The 13,652-nt window shown below is 42.2% G+C and overlaps 1 protein-coding gene across 1 annotated transcript; it reads left to right on the top strand.

The window, feature by feature from the left end:
- The first annotated feature begins 12,507 nt into the window (after positions 1 to 12,507).
- Positions 12,508 to 13,143, top strand: LOC138897082 (uncharacterized). The gene has a single exon (XM_070183037.1). The coding sequence runs from the start codon at positions 12,508 to 12,510 to the stop codon at positions 13,141 to 13,143; it is 636 nt and encodes a 211-aa protein (XP_070039138.1).
- The last annotated feature ends 509 nt before the right edge of the window (positions 13,144 to 13,652 follow it).

Here is a 13,652-nt window from a genome sequence, read left to right on the forward strand (position 1 = left end):
TTGTTCTTCGCGAATGCGAAGGGAGTCCCGCGTTCGCGAAGAAGGAAAATGGTGGCTTTTCTCTTGTGCTTCACGAACGCGAAGAAGGGCTCACGAATGCGGAGGAGTCCTTGATGAACCCACGTGAACGCGGTGGGCCAGTACCGAACGCGTAGAAGGAAATGGAGGAGATGGGCCTGAGGTCGTTGGCCTTTGCGAACGCGAAGAAGCAAGGTCAGCTGGCCATCGCGAATGCGACGAGGAGGTCGCGAACGCAAAGAAGAATTTTGGCGCAGGGCATTTGGCCTTCGCGAAGCAGGGCATTGATCGCGAACGCGAAGAAGGGGCGACAGTGCTGGGCAGTGAGTTGTTTTAAACGGGATTGTGGCCATTTTCACTTCATTTCCGCCATGGGAGTCGATCTTGGAGCAATTTTGGAGATCCATCTTCATCATCTATGTCAAGGTAAGTGATTCCTACCTATTGCAAGTTTAATACTTGGATTATATATGGATTTAGACATGAAAGTTTATAGAAATTTGGAATTTTTGAAGAAAAACCTAGAAATTGGTATTTTTGGATTTTTACCACAAAAATGGCTATGGAATTGGATGTAAATGGTATATTTGAATTCTTGAGGTTATGGGTAATGATTTCCTCCGAAAATTTCCGGAATTCGGGTACTGGGCCCAGGGTAAATTTTAGGAATTTTACCATTTTGGATAGGGTAATTTATTTAGTAGTCTAATTTCGAATTATTGAGCATGTATTAATTGTTTTATATAACTTTTGGATAGTTTTCGATTTTTCGCCACCGAATTGAGATTTTTCGCGACATTGTGATCGGGAAGTGTTCTTTGAGACAAGGTAATTCTATTGCTTTAATTAAATAAGGATATAATTATCGCATGTTGCCCCCGATTACGAAGCGTCGCATGTTTTCCTATAAAAGCTTCCATCCTTTATTCTTTTTCTAGTTTTCGACCAAGCTTTTACCTTTGAGCTTTCCAGCTATTATGGGTGTACACAGGTCGGGTTTGTTCGGATTTTTTAATTATCAAACCAAACCAATTGTGTCGGGTGGGTTTTTAAATTTATAAACCAAACCAAACCAACAAAGTCGGATTTTTCAATTTCGATTTTTCTCGGGCTTTTTCAGATTATCGGGTTTTTTTCCGATAAAGTCTTCATAGCATAAAATATATAACTTGTGCTCCAAATATTTCTTAAGTTCTAGTAAAATACAACTATATAATGTGTTTTTCAAGAAACTAATACAATAATATGAGATAAGTCGTAGAATTATACTAAAATATTCAATAACAAAGATAAAAAAATTACATAAAATAAATATTACTAATTAATAAGACATATTGACAAGTAACATAATCTAAAAATACTATATATGTCATAAGTATAGCTAATAAGTACTAATATTATTTACATAACTAAGCACTAAAGAAAACGATAAACTAAGTTATGCATTTTCATTGTAAAAAAATGTAAAACTAAAATAATTATCCAACACTTTCGTCATTCCTAGTATTGAATTGAATTTCTTTTATTAGTACTAGTATTGATTTGAACTGTTTTTGAGTTACTACATTTATGGGCTATAAAATTTATTTATCATTCAAGAATGTTAAGTCTAAACTTAAAATAATACGTTAAAAGATAAAACTATGAAAAAGTTTAAGAAATATTTATAAATTACATTACAATAAATATTTATATGTATAAAATATTTTTCAAAATTATATAAATGTAATATCGGGTTGGTTTGGTTTCGGGTTGACTTTTTTTTAGTTAAAACCAAACCAAACCAATTATGGTCATGTTTTATTTTCCAATACCAAACCAAATCAAACCAAACCACATCGGGTTTTTTTTTTGATTTGACTCAGATTATGGTTTGGTGCGGTTTATCGGCTTTCTCTGTACACCCCTACCAGCTATCATCAAACTTCTTTCAAACCTTTATATCTTCATCCTTGTTCTTCAACTTCCATAGTGATTTCCATGTTTTTACCTAGATTTCCTTCAAATCTTCATATTCTGTTCTTCATCCTCAAAACTCGTTCATTCAAAACTTCATATCCTTTCTTCAATTTTTCAAACCTCCCCAGATAACAATGGCTAAAACATCCAAATCTATACCTCAGGAAGTTACCTCTCCATCTTCTCAATCGGCCATCGATACTGAGGCGGTTGCTCCTGAAGTAGTTGCCCTCAAAACGGCTTCTCCTGAGGTGGCTGCCGATAAACCGGCCCCCGAGCCTCCCTTGAAAGTGTTTATTCCCAGGGGCTGATCAATTGCAGACTACTTTAAGGTCGAGAAATCCTCACGCAAACAAGATTGGGGTGAAGGAGCATCAAGGTACATATGCTCCGTGACCGAAGACGTTCTTCCCGTGGTACGAAGGGACTGCAATTGGGAAGGCAAGGATGTGGTAGTCTCCGGGCCCGAGGATGCCATTACTACCCACGTGGATTGGTACTTAAATGTTTACACTTACCCCTTCACATTAGGATCGGTGGACCCGATTGTTCTGGAATTTTGCAAGATGTAGGAGGTGTGCCTCAGGAAAATCCATCCATCTCTATGGAGGATCGTGATCCTACTTTGCTACTTCGTGAACAAGATCGAGTCTCGTCTATTCACGATCGGTCATCTGCTTTATTTACACAATCCCCAAATTTTTCGAGGGGGACTGTTCAAGCTTACTCGCTGGGCTATCAAGGCCCCCTTTTTGTTTTGACGAAGACCGAGCCCAAGGCTGGTAAGGACGCTTCGTTCAGGTGAAGACCGAAGACTTAATTCCCCCCGAGTACATGCCATTCCCTGAGAAGTGGAACGCATCTCGTAAGTGTAGTCTTTCCTTAAGCGTCAAAATCTCTTTTCATTTTTTCTTTTTTTGTTTTATTTATTTCTTTCTTCTCATTCATACTTATGGTTGTACAGCTGTAGCCCGGGTTCCAAATACGGTCCCCCCGCTAAAGGAATAGATCGAGGGCATCTGTACTCAGATGACGTACTCCGAGCGCATGGCGCAAGCTTTCAAAGGGTAGGTGGGAAGCCCGTTCTCATAGTAAGACCTCTCTCCGAATAGTTAATACCATAACTCTAACTTTCATCATACTGACTTTCCTTCCCCTTTGTTGTTGTAGGTTTGCCTAAAACCACCGAACTTAGGCCTTTGGAAGGGGACGAGGACACACGCTTGCTTGTTGATCCCTCCATTGCGGGGCAGCCCGGGGCTGTCGTGGAGGAAAAGAAGAAATGAAAGAGAAAACCTCCAGGCTCCCTAGGATATGAGGTGAATAAAGCAAAGAAGAGGGTGGCTCGCAATCCTAGGAAGAGCTCTAGCTCCCCGGTGCCAAACTCTGATTCTCTTCTCCGGCTGAGGGACGAGCCGGAGGAAGACCTCATTATCGTCACCCACGGGACTACCCTTCCCGGAAGACAAGAGGCATCCGAGGGGGAGACTCGTGAGACCTCTTTCAGACTCGAGAGGTCGATATAGAGACCCGGGATGGGACTCCCCAGGACGCCGGCTCCGCTCTGAAGGAGTATAATAGAGATTTCGGGGACGCCCTCCTACACCGAGTCGATGCTCGAGGAGGCCCAAGCAGGAAAGAAGAAGTCCAATGAAGGGGCCCATGGCACGGACGATCCCCTGAATTCTTTTTTCGATGGTGTGAATTCGTCCTCTTTGGAAGATTTCTCCGGGCTTAGCGACCCGAATGTTCCGAAGAAGGACACATCCTCGGAAGCTGGCGGGCCGAGTTCGAGCCTGAAATTGAGCAACCAGTTCCCTGCTCCGAGTGTGGACCCCGGTCTTAAGAGATCGGTTATTCTGACCGTCCCGGAGGATGCCTGGGTCCTATCTACTCCCGTAGGGATAACTAGCTACCTCTAATGCCTGTTGACCGGGGAGGACAGGAAAAAATGAATGAGGTGAACGAGCTGTGGCTTTTTAATGAGGTGCAACAGACGATGGACCGGGTAAGGCATCATTATGTTCCTTTGAACTTTACTTAACTTTTGATATTTCTCACGTTTTTCATCTTTTTGCCGGCCTCGGTACTTCATCACGAGAGCTTACTTTTGTACCGAGTTGAGGTCAATGAGCCTGAGCTCGAGGTCAAGGAGCTTGCCCAGAAAAGGGATATGTACAAGATTTTTAGCGAGCAACAAGAAAGGGTCATTAAGAACCTTCAGGCCGAACTAGATCGGGCTCAGAAAAAAGCATCGGTCCTAAGGCGGGAACACGCCGCCTTGGTTGAAAAGGTAAAGGTCTTTGAAGTTATAAATGAGGAATCGGTCATAGTGGCTAACGAGAATACCCCACAGGTCTAGTAGAAGATTGACCAACTCTGAAAGGAGATAGGCGAAATCCAAGTCATGGCCGATGGGTTGGAAAGTAAGATGGATTTGCTAGCCTCGGAGAAGGAAACTGCCCAGGCAAAATTGTCCTGGGTAGAGGTTCAACTTCGGGTGGCGAAGGAGAAATCTAATAAACGGGCTCAACTAATATCTCCGAGCACAACTGAGCTCGGCCGCCGCAGAATGGGATACCCTTGGTAAAGAGCTCGAAGCAACAAGGTCCAAGCTGGAGACAACCTTAGCCGATGCTAACGAGATGGTGGCCCAGTATAAGGCCGATGTCGAAGTAGTCGAGGACTGCCTCAAGACCAATGCCGAATATGTGAGGCGGCTGTCTCGGAAGGAGGTCCTCGAAGAGATCCATGCTCGAGGCTTCGACCTGTCGGCCGAGATCGAGGAGGCAAAAAGACTTGAGGCCGAGGCGAAGAAGCTAGCCAAGCCCGAGGGTGCGGAGGGTTCCGAGAGATCTGAAGAATCCGAAGACCCCGATGGTTCTGGTGATGAATCGGGCTCCGGTGAAGACCAGGAGTGAATGCCTTAGGAGTTTTTAGTTTTTGTATTGTGTACATATTTTTTGTTCATTTTGAGGCCGTTTTTGTTGGGACTTTGTAAAGATATTCCAGATTATATAAAAATTTTCCTTTTGGCAATTTCAAGTCTCTACTATTTTAGCATCTTTTCATAATTACAAATAATTCTAATGCCTTATCACATAATCAAACGTACTAATAAGTCATTTATTTTTCGGAGGTCCGAACAGAACCTGACCTCGATGCAATTTTTGCTCGAAACGTTTGAAAACTCAGAGTGACCGAAAGTTTCCCAAGATGATTAAGTGTTCTTAGTCGATGCCTTTGCCGAGGGTAACCTTTTAGCAGGTTTTGAATTTTTCTTGAAGGCCTTATGTTTTGATTACAAGCTTCGAACGTCTCCGAGCCATTTTTTAAGGTGGCCGTAGCTTTTTAGATTTAGGCACTCCCTAATAGATTTTGTGCCTCTGAGTTTTAGTCCTTGGGCTCGGATAGAGGCAGTCTTTGGGCTTGATAGTCCCCAGGTAGGGATAGACATTAGGCTTGATGCTTTAAGAAGCAAAAATATGTAATAGCCAGGTAGAAACTTTCTTTCATTTCTGCGTGTAAAGTACAAGATTAAAAGCATGTAAAAGCTTGTATTATGGCTAAGGTGGACTACACGGGGACGGTTCACTTGACCGTTTGGCCCTTACAATAAATCCTAACCACCGAGCCTAGGTTGTTAAGCACAAAGTTTCCTTCTCTCCTTGCTAAGAATCTTGACCCGAGGGTGATGGCCCCCAGTATTCGAGGTCGATCTTGAGAGGGCTTGGATACTGTTGATGAGACCATTGAATCCGATTTAAAATTGGTCTTCGATTCTAAGTTAGCACTATTAACTATTGCCTCATTAAAAACCTTGCCGGAAAACCCATTTGGGACAAAACCGGTTTAAGTGAAAAAGAGTGCAACGCGTGCTTTCAGACCTCATAGTCACATTCTCCTTTGGTTGTTGCCTGCAAGTGTTAGTATGATTCACAATATTATAAAAAGGTGAATAAGATCATACCTTAGCAATAATATATACCGCTTTAAGTGTTTCGCGTTCTAGTTGTTCGGTAGTTGTGCACTGTTTCCTGCTTCGAGTTTGTACGAGCCTTTACCAGTAATCCCGATGACTCGATATGGTCCTTCTCAATTCGGCCCCAACTTCCCTTCGTTCGAGTTCCTAGTGTGCATTGTTACTTTTCTTAACACCAAGTCCCCGATATAGAATTGTCGGAGGTTGGCTCTTCGATTGAAATACCTTTCTATCCACTTTTTCTGGGCGGTCAACCGGACTAGGGTGGCCTCGCGCCTTTCATCCAATAGTTCCAGGCTCATGCTCATGGTCTCACTATTTGATTCTTCAGTCGCATATCAAAACCTGAGGCTTGGTTCTCCTACTTCGACCGGTATTAGTGCTTCAGCGCCGTAGACCAATGAAAAAGGAGTGCCACCGATACAAGATTTAGAGGTTTTTCGGGCAGAATTTCCTTCCATTTTTCTTTGGCATCAGTCAACCTTTTCTTTAGGTTTTGATGTATGGTCTTGTTTGTTGATTCTGCATATCCCTTCCCACTAGGGTAATAGGGTGTTGACAAGATCTTTTTGATCTTATGGTCTTTGAAAAATTTGTTTACCTTGCTACCGATGAACTGCTTCCCGTTATCACGCACTATCTCGGCGGTATTCCAAACCGACATATTATGTGGTCCCAAATTAAGTCGATGGTTTCTTTTTCCCGAACATTCTCGAACGCTTGAGCTTCGACCCATTTGGAAAAATAGTCGATCATAAACAATATGAATTGAGACTTACCGGGTGCCCACGGCAGGGGACCGGCAATGTCCATTCCCCACTTCATGAATGGCCAAGGTGACAAGACCGAGTGTAGTAGCTCTCCGGGTTGATGGATCATCGATGCATGCCTCTAATAACCGTCGCATCTTCGTACAAAGTCCTTTGCATCTTTCTCCATATCGATCCAGTAATAGCCGACTCTGATTATCATACGAACCAAAGACTCTGCCCCTGAATGGTTTCCGCACGTGCCTTCGTGAACTTCCCACAAAACATATTCGGTGTCTTCCGGCCTAAAGCATATGGCGAGCAGGTCATCGAACGTTCTTCTGAATGGAGTACCTTCGGACATGTTAAACCTGGCCCCCTTCGTACGTAGAGCTCTCAATTCTTTAGGATCCGAGGGCAACTTCCCCGTCTTCAAGTAGTCTATATACTTGTTTCTCCAATCCTAAGTTAAATTTGTTGAGTTTATTTCAGCATGGCCTTCTTCCACTACGGATTTCATAAGTTGTACGACCGTTCCTGAGCTTAATTCATCGTCATCAAGTGATAACCCCAAGTTAGCCAGGGCATCGGCCTCGCTATTTTAATCTCGGGGTACGTGCTGTAGGGTCTATTCCTATAATTGATGCAGTGTTACATGCAATTTGTCTAAATACCTTCGCATTCTTTCCTCTTTTACTTCGAACATCCCATTGACTTGATTTACCATAAGGAGGGAGTCACACTTAGCTTCGACCACCTCGGCCCCTAAGGTTTTAGCCAATTCGAGACCTACAATCATGGCCTCATACTCAACCTCATTATTAGTCAATTTCACAGTTTTAATAGATTTCCTAACTACGTTACCCGTAGGCAGATTCAACACAATGCCGAGTCTGGACCCTTTGGCGTTCGAGGCACCGTCCGTAAAGAGGGTCCAGATTTCTGAGGAAGTTCTCGAGGTTAACAAATATTCCTTTTCGACTTCGGGTATTAAAGCCGGCGTTAAGCCGGCCATGAAGTCTGCCAAAACTTGTGATTTTATGGCAGTCCGGGGTCGATATTCGATATTGTACCCGCTAATTTCTACCGCCCATTTGGCCAACCGGCCCGAGAACTCGGGTTTGTATATTATGTTCCTTAGTGGGTAAGAAGTTATGACGCAAATGGGGTGGCATTGAAAATACAACTTTAACTTTCTGGAGGCGCTTAGCAAAGCGAGCGCCAATTTTTCTAGGTGAGGATACCTTGTTTTGGCCTTGCCTAGAGTTCTACTAACGTAATAGATAGGAAATTGCGTACCTTCCCCTTTCCGGACTAAGACTCCACTTACTATTACCTCGGATACCTCTAAGTACAGGTACAACTGCTCGTCCGCCTTCAAAGTATGGAGTACGGGTGGACTCGAAAGCTACCATTTGGGTTCTTCCAAGGCTTGTTGGCATTCGAGGGTCCAAGAAAAGTTATTCTTCTTCTTCTTCCATAATGAGAAGAACCGGTGGCTCTTATCGAAAGACCTTGATATGAATCGGCCCAGGGCAGCTATGCGCCTGGTTAGCCTCTGAATGGCCTTGATACTGTCCACCACGGTGATGTCTTATATATCTTTGATTTTATCAGGATTGATCTCAATCCCTCGGTTGGACACCATGAATCCAAGGAACTTCCCTAATCCGACCTCAAATGTGTGCTTCTCCAGGTTCATCTTTATATTGCATTTCTTCAATATGGCGAAGGTTTCCTGCAAATGTTTCAAATGGTCCTCTGCTCACAGGGACTTAACTAACATGTCGTCAATATAAACTTCCATTGATTTTCCTATTTTTTCTTCGAACATCCGGTTTACTAGGCGTTGATAAGTGGCAACGACATTTTTTTAGTCCGAACGACATTACATTATAGCAATTGGTGCCGAATTTAGTGATAAAGGAAGTTTTTTCTTGATCATCCAGGTCCATCCGGATTTGGTTGTACCTGAAATAGGCATCTAGAAAGCTGAGTATCTCGTGCCCGGCTATCGCATCGATCATGCGATCGATGTTAGGCAAAGGAAAAGAGTTCTTGGGGTGCACCTTGTTCAAGTCTTTGTAATCTACGCACATTCTTAATTTATTTCACTTTTTAGGTACTACCACTATGTTAGCCAACAAATCTGGGTACTTAACTTCCCGAATGAAACCTATTTTAAGAAGATTAGATACCTCGTCTTTGATGAATGCATGCTTGACTTCGGATTGAAGCATGATAAGTGGGGAGTTTGACTACTTATTAGCGCCTTTTAGCTTATGTTTTAGTCTAAAAGTATTGGATTGTGTTCTCGAAACTAATGAAATTGTGCAAAATTACAGGAATGCTGAAAATTGGGCCCCCCCAGATGAAATCTGACTCAAAAAGGAGCAGTCCAAGCACAAGGCAACAAAGGGCACAGAAGTACACAATAAGCGGTCCGCAGAAAAAATTGCGGACCGTAGAATTCCATCAGCAGCCGCAAACAAAGAAGGAAAAATTACCAGACATTTGTGTAAATTGTGGATTGCACATGAATTGTGCGGCCGCAAATCTGGGCTAAGAGTCGAAGTTCAAAGAGTATGCAAAAAGACCAAGTCCAGAGCCTTAGTGAATTGCGGACCGCACAAGAATTGTGCAGCCATAATCCTAAATCTGTAGACCGCAGAAGAGTTGCCTTGCGTTCGAAGTCCAAAAATGTGCGGTTGCAGAAGAGTGCCTCGCAGCCACAGTTCAGAACTGTGCGGCCGCAGAACTCCAGCTCCTGCCACATGAAGAAATCTGCGGACCACACATGGAATTGTGTGGCCGCAGAACCTCCCGAGGGGTATTTTTGTCCGAGATTTTCAGCCTTGTATAATAGACGAGTTTCACAAAATTAGGTTACGTTTGAACCTCTGCCATTACTGTAGCCGTTTCTCTTTGCCATTTTAGGAAGTTTTACTTTGTTTTGGTGTATTTACAATAGATTTAATCATTTTAAGCTTTCATTATGATTTTAATTAGTCTTTCTTCTCTATTTTCTTCAAACCCAAGTACGAGTAGCTAGATTTCTACTACGGTTGCGACCCATCCCTAATGTGTAAACCTTATAGGTATCTAATTTAGTGCTTGTTTATAATTGGGTGTCTTATATTTATCTTAGTTCATGCTTTAATTGTGGAATTAATGGTTGCAAACATCATCTCATGACTATTTGACTTAGTCTCTACTTGAGAAAGAAAGACTTAGTCTATGATAACTTAGCCAACAAGGAATTGGGTCAATTGAGAGATTGATTAACCCAATTAAAGGGTTCAACGTAGAAATAGTAATAACCCGACTTGATCTCTTATCAACTATTTTGAGTTATACCCATTTGGTCTTGAGAAAGCTAAATTGGGCAAAACCACTCTCTGACTGAGAGGTATTGAGTGAGTAATTTAGAATTGATAGCTATAATACACCCCAATCAACAAAACAAGCATTAAAGTCTTTATCCCATTAGGTAAATACCTAGGTAATGGTCATAACCCTAGGCTTTTTATCCATTTGAAAAAAAAACCTTAAAAACAATTCTCTCTAGTCTTTTTCCTTTATTCTGTAATCAATAGAGTAAAATTAGAAATAGAAAACAAATCTTATTGTGGAAGTGCAATCTACATAATCCAATCACCCACATTGAAATATATACCCCTTAACTCCTATCTTAGCTCCTTATGGATTCGACCCCGACTCTTAGTTGTGTTACTATTATTGCAAGCGACTGTTTCATACCTCTTTTGCTGTGTTCTTTGGACGTGATCAGTTTTTGGCGCCGTTGCTAGGGAGTTAAAAACGGTGTTAGCTATATATTTGGATGTGTTTTTGCAACATCTTCTTTTTCTTCCGTGTTACTAACTTGTTTGAGAAATCGTAGGTACAACCATGGCAAACAATGAGCTTGAAAATATTGCTTTGGGGGATGTGGACGTCGAGGATGAGCAAGTTGATGAGGTTCCCTTTGAACCTCAAGCCAATAGAAGAGACCGGGTGCCTCATGACAATGTCCCCGTTCCACCCCTACCTCCAGTGGCTCCACACTGGGTGTTACCCAATGAAGGATATGCAAGTGCAATAGTCCCTCCCCGTATTAGGGTGGGCAATTTTCAAATCACCAACGTGATGCTCATTTTGCTAGAGCAGCGAGGTTTCTTCACCAGTGCTTTAAGTCAAAATGCATACAAACATTTGAAGGGGTTGTGGTCACTTGTTGGGGGAGCAAACAAATAAATGTCTCAGAGGATGCATTGAGGCTAAGGCTTTTTCCCTTCTCTTTACGGGGGGGAAAGCTTTATATTGGTTGGAACGTTTACCGAACCATTCTATTCACACTTGGGATGAGTTGGCAGAAAAGTTTATTTCTAAGTTCTTCTCTCTGGGGCACATGGCTACACTTCGGGATGAGATTTTGGCATTCAAGCAAGAGCCAAATGAACCACTACACGAGATATGGGAACGGTATAGAATAATGGTTAAGGAATGTCCCAACAACGATATGACAGAGAATATGATTCAACAAACTTTCTATCGTGGGAGCATCATAACCAATGTGTAGTGAATCAACTAGATGGTGGGAACTTCATGACTACACCTTATGCAGAGGCGTGTGAGATTTTAGACAAAATGGCGGAAACATCATCGGCATTGCAATCCCAGGCTAATATTCCATCAGGTGATCCTAATGTGGTCCACCTTCACAAAGAGTTGCATGACCATGGACAAGCCATTACCGAATTGACTACCACCATGAATCAATTAGCGAAGGCTCAACTTCAACAAGTGCAAAATCCTAAGTAAGTCAATGCCATGGAGGTAGTGAACATGATGGTGAACAAAAGGAGGACCAAAGGTCAGCAAGTGCAACACCGAGTGGAGAATTCTGTGCAAGAGGATAGTGGTTTTGATCAAAACGATTCTTACAAAGAACAAGAATAGGAGGTGCAATATGTGAACAAATTTCAAGGGCAAAGAAACAATTTCCAAGGCCCAAATCAAAAACAATGGCTACCTCAAAACAATCAAGGAAATTGGAGTGGTGGAAACAATAAAGGGAATTGGCATAACAATAACAATCAAGGAAATTGAAGTGGCAATAATCAAGAAAATTGGGGGGGGGGGGGTAACAATCATGGAGGATGGAACCATAATCAAGGCAATTGAGGGTCGGGTAATCAAAGGCCCCCGATGTATCAACAACCGAACAACCTGCATTCTTATCCTTCCTATGGTCCTAGTTCTTCAACCAATGAGATAGGGCGTATTGAGAACATGTTCAAGCAAATGATGGAAAAGAATGCCGATTTGGATGCCCAACTTGCCTCACACAATACATCGATCCGCAACTTAGAAGTTCAAATGGGGAAAATCTCTCAAGCTCTAAATTGTCGTCGTAAAGGGGCACTTCCAAGTGACATGGTGGTAAACCCAAAGGGTGGAAACAACATGTGGCATGCGATGGTCGTTACTACGAGAAGTAGAAGTGGTGGGAATGCATCCACCTCAAGTCAAAAGCAACTTGTGGATGATGAGCAAGTGGAATAAGAAGAGGAGGTCCCGAACAATATGGTGCAAGCAAATGATGAAGTTCGGATTGATATTGATGATAATGTGGAAGAGACTCAGGAGTATGTGAACCCATCTAGGGATCACATTATTGACATACCGGAACCGGTAGTGTAAACGGCTAAGGCACCATTGCCTAAGCCTCCACCTCCATATCCTCAACGACTTGCCAAACAAAATGGCGAGAATCAATTCAAAACATTCATTCAAATGATGAAGAGTCTCTCAATCAATGTTCCATTAGTCGAAGCGTTGGAACAAATACCCGGTTATGCGAAGTTTATGAAGGATCTCGTGACGAAGAAACGGTCAACGAATTTTGAAACTATCAAAGTCACTCATCAAGTGAGTGCAACTATGCATTCAATAGCTCCTAAGTTGGAAGATCCCGATACTTTCACAATTCCTTGTACAATTAGAAGTGTCGAGTTTGCTAAAGCTCTTTGTGTTCTTAGGGCAAGTATTAATCTGATGCCCTATTTGGTTTTCAATACCTTGGGAATTGGGCAACCAAAACTCACCTCTATGAGATTGCAAATGGCCTATAGGACCATAAAGAGACCTTTGGGAGTGATTGAAGATGTCTTGGTTCGTGTTGATAAATTCATTCTTCCGGCGGATGTTGTCATTCTAGATTGTGAAGTTGATTATGAGGTGCCTATTATTCAAGGAAGACCTTTCCTTGCTAAGGGGAATGCTCTTTGTGATGTGGAAGCCGGAGAACTCACCTTCTGGGTGGGTGATGAACAAGTGGTTTTCCATGTGTGTAAATCCATGCGGCAACCAAATAGCAACGAAGTGTGCTCTTTTGAGGACTTGGTGATGTCACGACCCAAAATCTCACCATAGAAGTCGTGATGGTACTTAGTCTCTAAGACTAGGTAACCCGATTACAATTAAAATTCAAGCCATTTTTTTTATAATCGAAACCAACAATGAAAATAATTATAACACCTTCCCAAGACTGGTAATACTGAGTCACGAACTCTAACTGAATACATGCATTGATCTCAAGGATCAAATATACAATATTGTTCGAATAAGAGTTGACAGGACAATAAAATGGAAAGATTCCAAGTGACTGCGATGACCAAGTAGCTCTACCTTAAGTCCTTGCGATCATGCTCTAACTCTGTCCGAGTCCGATATCTCCAATACCTGGCTTTGCATAAAAATGTGCAGAAGTGTAGTACGAGTACACCACAGTTGGTACCCAGTAAGTATTAAGACTAACCTCGGTAGAGTAGTGATGAGGTACAATCAAGACACTCACTAATCAATTAATCTGTGCAGTATAGCAGTATATAATAATAATAGAAACAAATAGCAATGATGGCAACATGAATCAATCAATGATA

This window comes from Nicotiana tomentosiformis, chromosome 8 (genome assembly GCF_000390325.3).
Source record: "Nicotiana tomentosiformis chromosome 8, ASM39032v3, whole genome shotgun sequence".
In the NCBI taxonomy this organism is placed as follows: domain Eukaryota; kingdom Viridiplantae; phylum Streptophyta; class Magnoliopsida; order Solanales; family Solanaceae; genus Nicotiana; species Nicotiana tomentosiformis.